The 16,201-nt window shown below is 45.5% G+C and overlaps 1 protein-coding gene across 1 annotated transcript in view; it reads right to left on the bottom strand.

Moving 5' to 3' along the window:
- The window catches only part of gpc3 (glypican 3), an 83,132-nt gene that overhangs the window by 6,544 nt on the left and 60,387 nt on the right, over nucleotides 1–16,201 (bottom strand). Inside the window, 3 exon segments of the mRNA XM_054598172.1 lie at nucleotides 7,268–7,379; nucleotides 11,701–11,826; nucleotides 12,351–12,493. Of these exon segments, the coding sequence (XP_054454147.1) occupies nucleotides 7,268–7,379; nucleotides 11,701–11,826; nucleotides 12,351–12,493 (381 nt within the window).

Consider the following 16,201-nt stretch of genomic DNA (forward strand, 5'->3'; position numbering starts at 1 on the left):
TGACTTATGTCTGTGAATGTGCCTGATTGTCTGCATGGGGTTTAATAGTTTAAAAAAGTCCCATTCCTGCACAGGCCGCTGGTTGCTAAATCAGATTACGCCCCTCAGACAATCTCTTTTTGTCTGCTGCTCGTCTTCTTTAGTCATGTGTTGCTAAGTTACCCTCCGTTTGGACATCAGCAGACTGTCACTGCCTGTCCCATGATCGCACCTAGCGGCAGCCGGTGGAAGCTCTGTTATTTAAGCGTGTATTACAGGGTGGAGTGGCCTGTGCACACGCTACAGTGGGCTGTGGGGGCTGCAAGCAGATGTCCTGCTGCTTGCTAGCTTAGCTTACAGAAACACAGAGATAATGAGAGAGAGAGAGAGAGAGAGTGCTGCAAAATAGCAAAGTGGAGCCAGAGGAACTACTCCATACTGACAAGGTATGGCTGTCTAGCGAGATGAAAAGGAAAGGAGCAAGTGAGGGAGTGATGAAGTCAGGGAGTGCTAACACTTTGACAGGTCCAGAGAGGAGCCTCAACTCCTCTCTGCCCCCCCTGAGCACCGCCGCCCCAAACAAAAGGCAGAGCAGGAACAGAGCAGGTCTCCGACCCTCGCAGGGAGACCCTCTGATGACCTAGCAGAGACAGGAAACAGGAAGTGTGACCCCTGACCTCTTTCTGGTTGGGGGGGGATCCTTACACGTGACTGTGCCCAATGACAACAAGGCCAGGATGTGTGGGTCAGCGCAGCAGGAAGACTCAGCTGTCCAACAAAAAAAAAAGCTGAGGATCAGCAGATAGATAGTGACTTCAGAGGACGGAAAGCCTGGTTAGCGAGCCCGGTGCCTGGCTAGTGCAGCAGGGTTTTTATAAGCCGGCTGCGTGATAATTACACCCAGTGGGGTGGCAGTGGTGTGGGAGCAAAGGGGCGGAGTGGGAAGAGAGAGGCGACCCCGGCTCGGGCCTCAGGGCGGGGACAGGGGGTGAGGTGGAGGTACGGAGGAATGGGTGGCAGTGGTAGAAGGCATGGTTGGGCCTCATTAGCAGGCAGACTAATTGGGAGGAAAAGGGCCCTCACATGCTCCGTCTGACCTCCCAGCCAGCAGGGGAGAAAGCCAGGGTGGGGGGTGGGGGTGGGGGGTTATCTGATCGTTGGATTCCTAAAGTTAAGGAACCATAACTCCTCATAACTCCCCAAGATCCTAAATATACCATGAAGTCAGAAGTCTCCGGAAAGCGAAGGGATAACATGCGTGCGTGGTGCTCGAACAGGGATACCGACTTTGCCTCTACAAACGCCCCGCAGCCCCTCAGAGGTTTACACCAGGTGTCACACTTCATTTGAAAAGAACCCTCATGGCTTATCCCCGCACACAAACATAGCGGCGTAACAGCTCTCCTTCCTCCTCCGCTTCCAGGGCAGTCGTACTTCACACACATAAAAACGAGGAAGGCGAGAGGACGCGGGCCCTGAGGGGGTGTATTAAATAACGCTTCAAAAACCCTCGGTAAATAACATCAAACAGAGGTCGGACGCTCTGACTGGAGCGAGCAAAATGGCCAGGTTAGCAAGCGTAAGTTTACAAAACAGCAGGCCTAGTCTGACGCCCACGGTGTCTATTAGTCTGATAGAAAGCACGCCCTGTAGGAAAAAGGCCACCGCGTGCTAGCCTTGTCATGAGGCGGCGTCCATTCTGTCTCCACTGTAATTATTACGCTCACAGCACTGTGTTCACTCGTGCATTTTTAAAACACTATTTGAAGTGCTGCTTTATTTCATAGCCGCTTGTATGCTCATGTGACACCGCTGTATATGAGCTGGCAATGTATCTGCTGTAGTTATATTCCTAACTATGTGTGTACAAGATGAACTGCTGCAAGTGTGCACAGTAAAAGCCGTCCCAGCTCAAGTGCTGTGAGTTATATATTAAAGAGTGCATTCTGTACGAGCACGCGCGAGGTGTCGAGCACGCGCCGCCCAGGCTCCGGTGGCTCGGAGGAAGTGAGGCTGCGTGATGGAATTTGTGGCGCTCGGGATCTGGTTTATTTTCCACCCTGGATTTCTGTCCTACCTGCAGGATTTTCCCAGGTTCTGGCTTCAATTAGACTGGGAAGCTGGGAGGAGGAGGAGGAGGAGGAGGAGGAGGAGGAGGAGGCGGGGGGATCCAGGGGTTTTAGGAGAGGGGGAGGGCTGGAGGAGGGAAGGGCGACGGAGCTGGAGTCTGTCACACACAACTCAGCACAGCTGGGGAGATGTGAAGAAAAGGCAACGGACGGGAGATAGAGAACGCCACAACATGTGAATGAGGCGCAAAAAAATGAAAGCTTTGCCGTGTAACATGAGGATGTTTGTTATCCTTCAAATTTCAAAGATGAAATAATTGTGTTGGGCCATGAGGGGTTCGTAAAAATCTTCAACAAAGGTGTCTTTCATACTCGTGGTATTCCAAATGTATCTCTCCAAAAGAGTGTCATGTAGCCAAGAAGAGGCTGTCAGAATAATCCCAGGAGGCCTGACCCTCCAAATGGCAAACTCATCTGACAAACGAGTGGGAAACGCTCTGTAATCAAAGACCAATCACGTAATTGCTCTATTTTGCCACTAGCTCAACCGTCTCCTGTGAGATTAGTTGTTCGGAGGAGAAACCCGATACCCTGGGAAGTTAAACAGATGTTGAGAAAAACAAACTCATCTCCTCAGAACAAGAACACATCACCAAAATAATACGTTCTAATTTAGGAGGGCTGCCTCCGCACACATGTCTGTTGCACTGGGGAGCTCACTTGGCCAGCTTTTATAAGAAATGGGAGTGTTAATGTTGTAGTTGAGAAAACAGCGAGACATGTTGGCATGGCAGAACATCTCCAACTTGACGTCACAGTCGAGGAAAGCGTACTCTTTATCAGCTCTAACACACTGCATGGACAGGACACAACACTCAGACAGGAATTTGTTACACAGCATGCACAGAAATGTCTTCGGCTCCTCACAGTCCTGCACTGTTTAAAGATTCCAAGTCGAGAAGCAATAACCGACGGAGAAAGCCATTTCTCTTCCATCCATTTATAGTGCACAGTTCACTTTAAACTTGGCTATGGCTCAGTCATGACATCAGCTGCTTCAGGCGTGAGAAAACGCTGTTTTATAAGCATGAGGCGACCGGCCCTGAGAGGGGTTTTTTTCTTTTTCTTTTTGGTGTTTAGTTTAGCCTCGCAGAGGCACAAAGGCAAGAGTCTCCTTGCCAGACTGTCTCTGTATCTGCAGATTCTCTGATCAACACTGACAACGTGAGAAATGACACATTTCCGCTGCATTTCACAGGGCCATCGTCACGGAGCACTTAGCAGTGGAGGAATGAAACATCGGGGGGATTAAAGTTGGAAGGAAGTGGATTCTTTGGGGGGGTCCCATGTTCCCCTAACTGTTAGGGAGAGTAGCCCCTATATTTTACGACATGGTCTCGCACACTGCGGGCTGGGACTGATTCCTGGTTGGAAAGTGGGTCAGTACAAGCTGGAGGAACCATTGATTGTGCTCCCTGCTTGAGCCAAGAGCAGAATAATGTTCATTCAAATGGAAAACGTGTGCGGGATAAAAGAGCCTTGCAGGACTTGTATAGACCAGTTTGTGGGCGACCCATGTCCTGAATGCGTGGACAATAATGTACACATTCTTCAGTCTGCAGCTTTTGAACACACTGTACGCGGGGCTCAAAAAACTCAGAGGAAACATCATGAGACTGGAATACTGCAGATTTTAATCAGCGTGGCAGTCTCCTGGTTGACTTCCAGAAGCATTACACATACTGTCTCATTGTTGGCCTGTCCTCATACATGTATAAACTGGGCAGACGAAAGTAATTATCTGAGAGTTGTGGCCTACTCTCCTATCAGATGGTTAATTAGTCCGTTTGCTTTTAGCCCTGCAACATCCAGAGCTGGTGGTCTTTCAACTGGCGGGGAGGCGGAGACCTTGTAAAACTGCTTTTAACTGAACAACATCACTTTCTCCAGTGACTTAAGAGGTTGTTTACAACACGCCGGCTCAGAGCAGCTAGGACAGAGAAATACTGCGTTTAGTCAATAAACATTTAGCAGAGTTATAAAGCAAGTTTAAGGGTTTGCCTCTGACATCTGCCTTCTCCACTGCCGGATATGTTTTCTGTCACGCTAGCATCATGTATCCACGGATGGGAATGTCCGTCGGTCTGTTCACCCCTTTGATACCTCAACAAGTGTTGATAGATTGGCTTGACAGAGATTCATGGTTTCCTGAGGATAAGTCCTAATGATGTGCTGATCCCCTGAACTTTCATTCTAGTGTCACCAGGTCAAAGTTTGCACTCTTCCAATATTTTATTACCAAAATCCATGGTTTCCAGATGATGCATCCTAAAACTTTGGTGACCCCCCCTGGCTTTTCAACTACTGCCATCATGAAGTTTTGAGTGAAATGTCTCCACCACTATGGGATTTATTGTCATGGAATATCGTTCTGTCATTCATGGTCTCTCCAGGATGAATTGTAAAAACATGAAGAATAATTTGAGATGCAGCTCAGCAGTGTGTGTCAGGTTTTTCCAGTACTATATATGTAATAAACATGTATTTTTGTTCAGTACCTATTCAAATGATGAGTGTCAAGGGGCTTAGAACATTATGAGGGAAGTATTTGATGCCAACCTCATAATCTATTATGTCTCTTAAGTTGTTAGAGCAATTTTTCAGTCGCCAAAATTTTGCATAACATTGGAGCAATATCAAGGCCCCTTACCGACAAGCTATGACATGGTTGGAACCAATGAAATCATCAGGCTGCCGTGTTTAATATGGTACAAGTGTGGTCACCTAGCATCTTAAAGACAGTAATGCCATCTGGGATGGACAGCAATCCCGCTGGTCTTTCAATTTTGTTAATTGTGAGCGTGTTTTCATTCTGATGTTAGTATTTAGCTCAACGCAGCGCCTAGCCACACTATGTCCTCACTGAACTGCTAGACTGTCTGGAGACTCTTGTTGTCTTGTTCTTATTTTAGCAGTGAACAATCAATGTGTTTCTAACATGTGGGCAAATTTCAAAAATGGATATAGAAATGGATAGACACAATAACAATACCATCTTACAATATATAGTCAAACATAAACACCACAAATTGAAACATCAAAAGTAAGCAGTTGAGTGAGCTCTCTCAGGCACAAGAACACTATAATATTGTAGATTTCACAAGGGGAGTTTTTTTATTGCAGGACTATTATATTATATTGCATCATCTTCTGAAGCGTTCCTGTTATTTTGAATACCCCAGCATAGTGATGATTTGTTATAAAAAATATTTGTGTAATCTGATTTCTGCACAAATGCCTGAGTCATAAACAGTGAAAAGTGAAATATGCAATCAAGAGCAGTCAGCCTTTTTTGTCAGATGTTAATCCAGCTCATTGATGTTGAGATCTGAAGGGAAATTGAAAATGTGCTTGACTCTGCTGTACGGACATCAGATATGGGATTAAAAGCTCCCGTGTGACTAACCAATCTGCATAAATATCAGGCGTTTATGTAAACAGAATCAAAACCCTGTCAATTTCCACATGTATACCACGTCATGAGTAGAACATGGGAGCCAATGAGGAACGAGTGTTCGGTTACTGGAAATCGCTGTAACACAATGAGCTCTGTCATTTCACCAAACTGAATTTTCTTGTGAAACCTCATCAAAAGCCCATCAGGAACCTGATCCACATGGTAAACAGTCTGCGCCGCAGCAGCTCTGCTTGTTATCACATGGGCGCAAATGTTTGTCCCTGTCAGGGCAGGAAGTTTTCAAAGGCTTATTTCATTAAAGTGCGTACGTGTACATGTCCTGTGTTTTTAGGATTATAGGCTGATTCCAGTTTATCACACACACACACACACACACACACACACACACACACACACACACACACACACACACACACACACACACACACACACACACACACACACACACACACACACACACACACACACACACACACACACACACACACACACACACACACACACACACACACACAACTGTATTGGGTTTTATTTTTGTAGTTTTGGCCACTATTCTTATTGGTTTTACAAATATCATACTCAACAAGTTAACTGCTGGTGGATGGGAATGTTGCAATGCTGCTAAAACATCAGATAGTTGTAGTTGGTTTAAGAAAGAGCTTTAAGAAAGATTTTTCTTTTATAGAAAGACGGCCAACTCTACAAAAATATTAAGCAATTTTTGTTAAAACTGGAATCATCTTTTAAACCTGCATAAACATTTAGATTTAGATCTAGGTTGAATCTTGTGGGGGATTTTGAAGAGGGTAGTAAACACCTACAGGTCCTGTGCAAGTGTCGCTCCTCTAAATTACAGCGGGACTAGGCGTGCATGAGGTAATACAGCAAAAGTAATTGGGAAAATTACAACCTCTCAAACCACAACCCTCTATATTTTTCTTGAGGGTCTCTGGTCGTCGGAGGCGGACTGGAGGAAGGTCCACAGTTGCTCTTTGGATCTCCCAGGTTGTTTAAACAGGAGAGAGGGATTGTAATCCACTGTGACAGGCCTGCAGCACTCAGAAGCTCAAACACATACACGCAGACAAAAACGCACACACGCAATCACAGTTTGCAGCTGGAAGATGGTGTATGTGTTGAGGTGTGTGTGTGTGTGTGGGGGGGGGGGGGGTTGCCACAGCAGCCATCCGACGTGTTGACAGCTATAAGCGCAACAACGAGAAACCGGGAGAGGCAGACAGATCTGTGGGCTGATACATCTACCTACAGCGGCCGACTTTGAGCCTACATCCAAGCATCTCTGCACTCAGCCAGCCCACTCCAAAAGGTGGTTTCCATGGCGACGGCGGAGACGACAAAAAAAAGAAAAGGGGGCTTCGGCCTTGACGTCAGCTGGGGCTTGCTGTGGATGGAGGACATAATTTCGGTCCGCCACAATAATAACCTCCATCGGCCTTGTCTCCTTGCCATTTTGATGTATTTGTAATAAGAAGCTGTTTTGATTTTCTTTGCAGAGCAGATGAGACACAAAATAACATCTATTCAGGTGTTTCCTGTCAATATCAGTTTTTTGTGTGTGTTTACAAAGAGCAAGGTGTTGACTTCACCTTGAGCTCAGCTTTTCAGTGGACTTTCTTTCAAATCAGAAAGAGAACTTTGTTCCAGCTCCTCCTCACATGAAGAGTCACAACTTACCGTTCAAACACACAAACAATGGATACATCACATGCACACTGCTGACCTGGTTGATGTGTTTGAGTTTGTCTATGATCTGGCTGATGATCGGTTCAGGGGGCTTGTTGCTTCGGGACTCGGAGCCCGGGTGCGATCGCTTCAGGCCCGGCCCAGGAAACCTGACAGGACGGGGAGAAAAAATTTGCTCAGTTCTTTTTTCTTTTATAAAATTACCCTTTTGCCATTTTTTGCCTTTATTAGATAGTATAGATAGATAGACAGGAAAGAAGGAGCGAGACAAAGGGACAACATGTGACTCAGTTATTATGTTTGTGATGTTTAAAGGAGTTTCACTGAATTCATAAAGTTCGATGTAAGCTTCATGAGTGGAAGACATCATGAACTGGCCCTTGCTTTCACTCCAAATAAGGCGCTTGTCACCATCTAGTGTTGGTAATATGAATGACATGTCATCTGGTTTTTTTTTGTGCGTCAGGGCTGATCTGCAGAGCTGGAAAGTCAATTAGTAACCCAACTCTATCCAAAAAGACTAACTTTTCCCTTCGCTGAAGACACTACGTCTATAAAGCTAAACAGGGGGTAACATTTTAAATGTCTCAAGATATCTTTTAATATTGGCAATAAAAACCGTGGAGACTGATTACTTCTTAAAAAAGAAAGGATTTATGTCCAAAATGTTTCAGCATCAGAGGTTGTTAAACGTTTTAACTTAACTTATTAAATGTTTGACAATTCTTGAACTTCGCCACAAGGCGAAAACATCCTCAAAGGAGTTTAACCAACATACAAAGTCTGGCTGATGATTAATTTCACGCACATTAAACTGCTCAATTAGAGGCCTTTAATCATAACTGGTGTTAATGAGCACACATTAGCAGTGTTGTACTTCTGTCCTGCTTCAGCAGCGAGGGGTATGTTTGGGAACAACCAGCCTTCGGGCAGGTGCTTACATGTCTCTGTGTGTAACTGAGGAAACACGGCTCTGTTGACACCTGTGTATGTCCTCAAGAGGAGGAGCTGGTGAGTCTGAAAACGGAGTCCTGCAGGTGTTTCTTCGCTCCTGGCAGTGGCAGGCATTAACCCCTTCCTACCACATCCTCACCGCTCATCAGCTACTCCTGCGAGCGTGAGACAAGTCTGTTTAGATGAGCTAGAGTCCGGATGGACATCATGTCTTCCCCCGGGCACCACAGTGGTATGAGAGGAGGTGAGGTCATAGCTCAGAGTAAATGCTCTCTTCTATATTGCTGCAAATGTTGGAAAGATGAAGGAAAAAATGGGCCACAGTGGGGGAAAATGATTTTTCGGAGAAAATGTTCATAAGACAGGAAAGGGTCTTGAAAAAAACATGCGTGAGTGAGATTGTGTGTGTGTGTGTGTGTGTGTGTGTGTGTGTGTGTGTGTGTGTGTGTGTGTGTGTGTGTGTGTGGAAAGCATGAGGTCATACTCTGTTCTCATCTCAGTGACATCGCCCTGAGCACCTACACACACACACACACACACACACACACACACACACACACACACACACCTTTCGCATGCCATCTCCACTCATCAGTCTTTCGCTCTCCCCTCAGCCAGACTTTTCATTAAACTCAAATTACATTTCCCCAGTTATTTATTCTTCTTATTAGCCATGATCTCACCCCCTTCTCCGCCGCTAATTATCACATTAATAATGGAGGGAGATGTGTGATCCATTCAGCAGGGAGAAAAGAGGAAATATGGGTCGTGGAAGGAGGATTAGGGAGAGGAGGATTTTGAGTGAAGATAAGGAGCCGAGGCAGGTTAATGTTTCACATGAGAGGTGCCGTCCAAACATTTTTGTACCGAGACATAATTTAGTGTGCATCACCGTTGAACTCATTTTGACCACTGATAGTCTCAGTTGTCAGCTCTCAGTTTGTTATCTGATCGTTAGTTAGTTATTGTTTGCTGCTAGCAGGGCTGATCAGATCAGTTAGCTCCAGTGATAACCTAATCTAATCTAACACCAATTACCATGCTATTAGGTCCAGTCTGAGACGACTCACACTTCAGATTAAACAACAGCGGGAGAAGAGACTGCAGGTGATGAAGGAAAAGTCTGACGCTTTTCACACCACCTGATCACACTTCCAGTCCCCCCCGGATACAGACAGGGTCAAAGGCCAGGGTGTGTGGGGGGTGTAAACAGTGTGGTTGTTGCTGTTAATACACTGTACTTCTTCAGGCTGTATGTCACTTTGAGCAAAACAAGAATCAGAATTAGATGATATCTTAAATATAGCTGTAAGGGACTGTATGATAATTATTGGGGTGGTGAGGGGCGGAAAACCTTATCTTTCCGTTTGTAAAAAAACAAAACAGCAAATCTCTCTCCAGGGATAAGAATGTTTTCTTTCAACCCTCGTCTTGACTTAGAAACAAACTACAACACCCTCCCTACAAATTGTGAGAATAATAGATCAGTGTTAATCTGGTGCAATTTGTTTAAATTCAATCTTACTGGGGTTTCTAGTGTGTGCCACCAATGTAGACAAGTGCAAGTTGTTTATTAGCCAAGCTTAATGGTGGCACGGCTTGAAGGACGTTGTTAAGTCTGTGCACCATTTTGGATTGGAAATGCATTGCCATGAAATTTAGCACAACAAATCCTGGTCCCCAGAAGATGTATTCTACTGACTTTTCCTTTAGCACCACCACAAGGTCAAAATGATATTTTATCCAATATTTCTTTTTTATTTTTACAGAATACCTGCAAACTTAATGACATTCCCATCAGCATCAGTTGTACTCTATGTTTAATAGCACAAGTTAGAGTGCTAACATGCTAAATTAAGATAGCTGACATGGCAAACGTTACACCCGCTTTACATCAGCATGCTAGCACTGTCACTGTGAGCATGTTACCATGGCGACTTTAGTATTTAGCTCAAAGTAAAGCTGTGTCCCGGGGAGCAACAGCGTTCCACAACTACGTTTATATCAACACATTAATAAAACCCTGATAGAGAGACAGAACTGTTTTCCTTTGCATGTGGCAAAGTGCACCTTTATTAAACGTGGTAATAAAAGTCCCGGGCTCTCAGCCAAAGGAAAAAATAACTATGCCCTCCCTTTTTTTCTAACCTCCTCTGCGTGAAATTCATTTTCATACAGTCCCCGAATCAAATGTTCACGGATGACATCTCATCATTAATCTCACGTGCAGTTTACACTGTCATTAAAGCCAAAAGAGGAATGGAAATTCAATGTTTTTAAGCTGACGCGGCATCACATCTGTTATCACATTTATCAGTGTAACGCTGTTTGATGTGCTGAAAAGTGCTGCTCCTCTGATCTTGGCTCCAGGTAGGATGGTAAACACGGCTGATAAAAAGCGCCACATTTAGCTCCAAAGATCGCTCCTCAAGTATCGGAGACGTTTCGGTACCAGACCCATCTAGCACTTATACCCCCCACAACCCCCACCCACCCAATCTAAATGTATCTACTTGAGACAATACGAGGAGAATGAATGCCACGTTTGGCTCTGGAGACGGTCCTATCTGGGAGGATAATGGAAGATGATCCAGAACAAATCTCAGAGTGAAAATGTACCCTGAGTGAATGTGCAGGCATATATGCCCTCGCAGATGACACAGAGAATTGCTCGCCTGGAGACACCGTAATCTCTCCATCATTTTGGTCTCCTTTCCTGCCTCCCTGCACCTTCCTATCGCACTGTTTGGTCCAGCAGGCAATCATCCCCTCAGGACAGCTCTGCCCCCGTGCTAACCTGATGTCTCTTCTCAGATTGAGACTCCTTTCTATCGCTGTGACAGACTCTCTTTCGGCAGATTGAGAAAGCTCAGGATGGATTCTCGGCCCTCCTCGGGAACAAAAGGGAAAAACATTAACCTGTGTTCCTCTGCATTGATTAAATTCCACACATAATTTACAAAGCAAAAAAAAAGAGGATGCTATCTATAACTATGTAAGCCAAACTGAAATTGGGGCCGGCTGACGGCGCGGGCGGGCGGGAAAAAGGAGGAAGTTATGATGTGTGGAGCCAAAAGGACAGGGGGGAAGTGAAATATCGCACAAACCAAATGAGGTTCTGCAAGGCGCTCGGGAGATGTTGGATGAAGGAGGAGAGAGCGATCGAAACAGCAATTAACTAAGCGAGAATAAGGTGACAGCACGCCTGACATTAATAACATCCCATCGAGCCAAAGTCAAGATTTACACTCGCACTCGGTGGGAGAGGGGGGCCCTCGTGCGGAGCTCATCAGCTCTGGGCAAACTTACCCTTCAACTCACCTACACTCTCCTAGACGTGCTGCAGGAGTGTTGGGAATTCAGGGAATCAGAGCAGACTATTTGTGTAACTGGTCGTCTAGTAAAGGCAATAAACCTGAGCGGGGCCATCCTGCAGGCTGTAGGGTGCATCCATCTATAGAGGGCTCGCAGTGTGTGTTACAGATGTTAATACAGGCAAATGAGACACTGATTTACCTGTCTGTCATCTCCTGCCCATTCCAGCAGAGGGAGTGGTTGGCTGGAGTGGGCTCACGGCTGCACAGTGCCTCCCCGAGACCACTGTAGAAGGAGCTGAAGCCCTTCAAGTCGGATATGAACTCCCTGAGGTAGGCAAAGAAAGGAAATGTTCAACGCAGAGAAAAAGGCAAAGAATAAAACTTCAGTTGATCTGAATATGACTCTCACACGTCAGCAGAGAGAGGAGAGGAAAAAGATAGAGTGAGAGGAGAGACACGGGGAAAGAAACAGAGGTGGAATGAGAGAGGGGATTCAGTGTGATAGCAGTGAAAAGCAAGTCGATGAGATTCCCCTCGAGAAAGAGAGAGTGAGGGAGGCTAGAATAAGCAGCAGCTCTAGTCCTAATTGACATTAATCTGGCCGTTGTGCTGCCGAGGCCAGCAGCCCCGCTGGGCGTTATTACACTGTTCATTTAAGCCTGAAGTGCATCAGGGGTGTCGGAAAACACTCCAGAGGCGAAAGACTGTCACAAGGAAACAGCAAGAAACCTGTCCGCAACGTCAGGGACAATATTTGTCTTCCAGATGTTAATCGCCACTGTAGTGGTCTGGAGAGCGAGCGCTGCTGCTCATCAGCTGGAAGGTGTCTCGGTCACAGATTTTCCTCACCTGCGGAGGCCACCCAGAGTCTCATCAGAGTCCGAGGGTGAGGGCTGGGTGTTGCGGGCCGCAGAGGCAGCGGGGGGAAGACGAGGAGGAGATACTACTGAGCGGGAGGCTCGCTTAGGAGTGTTTCCGCACATCCCGCTCACCTGCAGAGGAGAGAGGAGAAGAAAAAAAAGAGAACCGAGTGAGAATTCAGTTTTCCCCCCAGACCTCTTCACCCCACTTGTGTTGTTTTCATTGCTCCCGGTTCCCTGTTTATTCTAACACTCAACAGCAATGACACTGCAGATAATAAGAACCTGTCAACAGCCAAACTCCCGGGCCTTACTCAGCTGAGCCCCTCTGCAAATTGTCATCTGCTTGGGTTTGTTTATTTTAGGGATGGATGAAAGCGTGGTGGGGTTTGGGGGGGGGGGTTATTTGCATAACAAACAAGTCATTGTATCCTCTGCCAGCCGGTTCCGCCTTGTTCGAAATTTGTAATCACAACACTCCAAAAAACGCGAGCGTAAAAATAAGGCCTCTCGCTTGCTTCTTGTCTCCCCGTACAAACACCATTGTGTACCCACACGGGACGACATAACAATAATAAATAAGAAGTCCCCCTCTGTCTCGCGGAGATAATGGACCTGGCACATTCTTTTCAGGTGCAATAAAAATGCAAATGGCTGTTAATGTTTAGCTTGTGGTTTAATGATTTGCTGGTGGTTTAATTTCCCAGTGGATTCTGGCCGAGGCTTAATTCTGCCATGTAATGTTAACAGCTAATTGTGCCCAGCTCTCCTTTAAGTGAATAGGCTGGCACCGCTGCTGCTGAATACTGATGTGACCTGATAGAGCAGCACTGGACATCTTTATCCGGTGGCAGCCACGGCCAAAAGCACACACACACACACACACACACACACATACACACACACATACACACATAGGCGCATGCACATACACACACACACACACATACACACATAGGCGCATGCACATACACACACACACACACACACATAGCGACATGCACATACACACAAGCACACACACTCAGATTTCCCAGCAGAAACAAAAAAGGAATCATTTTATGCAATTATTCATTTGAACATTATACAGCTAAAGCCCATTAACATGATAAACATGCTCTTCTACATATTAATGGCCAACACACGCACACACACACACACACACACACACACACACACACACGTGCTTATTGCATGCATGCTGACACACACAGAAATGCTGATCGGCTTTAAGACAGAATCGTCAGGGTTAATCAATGCAGCCTTGTCATCCAAGGATACTTTCATACACACACACCTTCATCTACACATTCAAACACACACACACACACACACACACACACACACAGTTCTGATAGTCACAGATGCTTGAGTTCTCCTGCACCAGGCATGCATCCCTGACTAGCCATCTCCACTAATACTCCCCTGCTTTGTACTTGGGGAGAAATCTCACACATATACACACACACACACACACACACACACACACACACACACACACACTTCAGCCACACACACTTCAGCCCATGGTCTCTGTCACCTCATTCTCTTCCTCTCGTGTGATTCTCTGGCTCTCCTGCGCCCGGAGCGAGTGCCGGTGCTCCCACAGGCCATGATTAATGTGATTGGAGCTGCGTTCTTGCTTCTTGTTTGTGCGTTCCCGGGAAGCCGTAGGGGAGTCGTGGCACAAGGGAGAGACTGATTCAGCCCCCCCCCTCCCTCCTCCTCCTCCTCCTCCCACCAACCCCAGCCTCCGATTGTTTCCAGAATTCTTCAAGGAAGGGGCTCATTAGCCGGGGTATTAATATCACCCAGGGCTGGACTAACACAACTAACAGGAGAGTGTGCAGATAAAGGCTGGCTCAGCGTGAGACCTCGGATATATCTGCACACACTTTTATCTGCACTGAGCAGCCCGCCTCACTGAGCGAGAGGTGCTGACGGACAAAAACACAACACACACACACACACACACACACACACACACACACACACACACACACACACACACACATCACAGTCCACACCTGCCGCTCAGGTTCCATGTGGCGCTGCGCTTGTGCAAACATGGCGTAAAGATAAACTCTAAACAAATCAATGGTGATGCACGTGGTTCCTGGCACTCCTAATGAATGAACAGGCTTATACATTAGTTTTGAGTTATTCAGAAGCAAACAGTTTCAAGAGGGAAGAAGATGCTATCGCTGTTATAAAGGTGGCAGGGTGCCACGCACAGCTGTAACGACATATTGGAGAATATTTGGTGAGTTATGTTTGTGTTCCAGGGGAGTCCAGGCTCACGGGAGAGGGGGAGAGATACTGAGTCAGCACTCCTCCTCCTCCTCCTCATCCCTGCATTGTTGTCACCAGCATAGGAACTGAATTCTGGTGAATTGCACACATTATAGGCATCCTATTTCAGCTGAAACCCTTTCAAAGTCTCCCAGTGAAGTGGAAATGAGGGAAAAGTCTCACAGTATATCGAAAGTAGAGTAATACCAGACAGCTATTATGGTTACAACTTCAAATGGATACAGTACTGTCTGGGTTGGAAATGAGAAATATGGTGCAATAATCTCTGTTTGAGGAGGTGAAAATTGTGAGAGTTTGATTGAGTCAGCTAGAGCAGCTAGTTCCAACCTTTCTAGTCCCACAGCCAAGCTCTAAACCCCCTAACAGACACCAGTACACGTGTCCATGTTTTGGTCAGTTTAGTGTATGTCTGCAAAAGCGAAGCCAATGCTGTAGTGCCCTTAACTTGCATTCTTTCTAATGTCTAATGTTTTTTGTTTATTTGTCTATTTCTGTGTATGTTCTTTGAGAGCAACGGAAAAAACATAGTCAAATTCCTCGTATGCATACAATAGCCAATAAAGCTGATTCTGATTCTGATGTATCAGAACTCATCTGGTCGCAAAAAAAGAAGTTTGATTGTACAGAAGTCTACGAGAAAATGACCCTACTTCTTACTTAACTTTTAACTTTTGATAACGGCTGAAACCGTAGTCCACAAACTAGTTTGTGACATGACTACATCCATTTCTTATATAAAGTACAACCTCGCACTTTTATTACTACCAATTAGAGTGAGCTCGATGTTTCAACCATTACTTAACTCAATTTAATTGTTTAAACACGACTTTTAGCCGACTTCAAACTTAACTATTTCAACCAATTATCCAAGAATATCTGCTAACTTTTTCAGCCTTTTAATATGTCCAATTTATAATGCCATTTGGGTGATTATTTTCCTTTTTAAATAGCTGAGCTGAGCTGGCTAAAATCTTTTATTTTTTCCACTCACTACATCCCAACTCCAGACGTCTCAGCAAGAGTTGTCTGGTGAATTCACTCCAACACTAGGTGCTGATAATGTCAATGACATTATATTGACGAGGAGATGAGAGCACACTAACCTCCAGTGATTTATTACCAACTTTCACCACATTTAGTCTTTCTCAAGACTAGTTCAACACCAGTGTCAGATCCAGCCTTACATAAAGACATCCCGCATCCCACACCTGGTGGCGATCCACAATCAGTGACATCATCAACAAGTTACAAGGATGCACACACAAACACAAAGACACCTCATAGATTTACCAGGCTTAGGCCTAGGCTTATCTGTTTTTACTATCTGTCCTATCTATCTGGAAATTGTATTGTACTACATGGTATTGGGCCCCTAAATATACATTTGGCTAAATTAGATTATCCTTTTTTAACTGGGTCTTTGAGACATCTGAACATTTAGCTTCATATCCATATACTGTGGGCATGAATCCCTCAAACACACTGATGAGCTAGTTAAAAACATAACAGAGTTTCAGGTGAAGCTCA

Source organism: Anoplopoma fimbria, chromosome 4 (genome assembly GCF_027596085.1).
Source record: "Anoplopoma fimbria isolate UVic2021 breed Golden Eagle Sablefish chromosome 4, Afim_UVic_2022, whole genome shotgun sequence".
Classification (NCBI taxonomy): Eukaryota; Metazoa; Chordata; class Actinopteri; order Perciformes; family Anoplopomatidae; genus Anoplopoma; species Anoplopoma fimbria.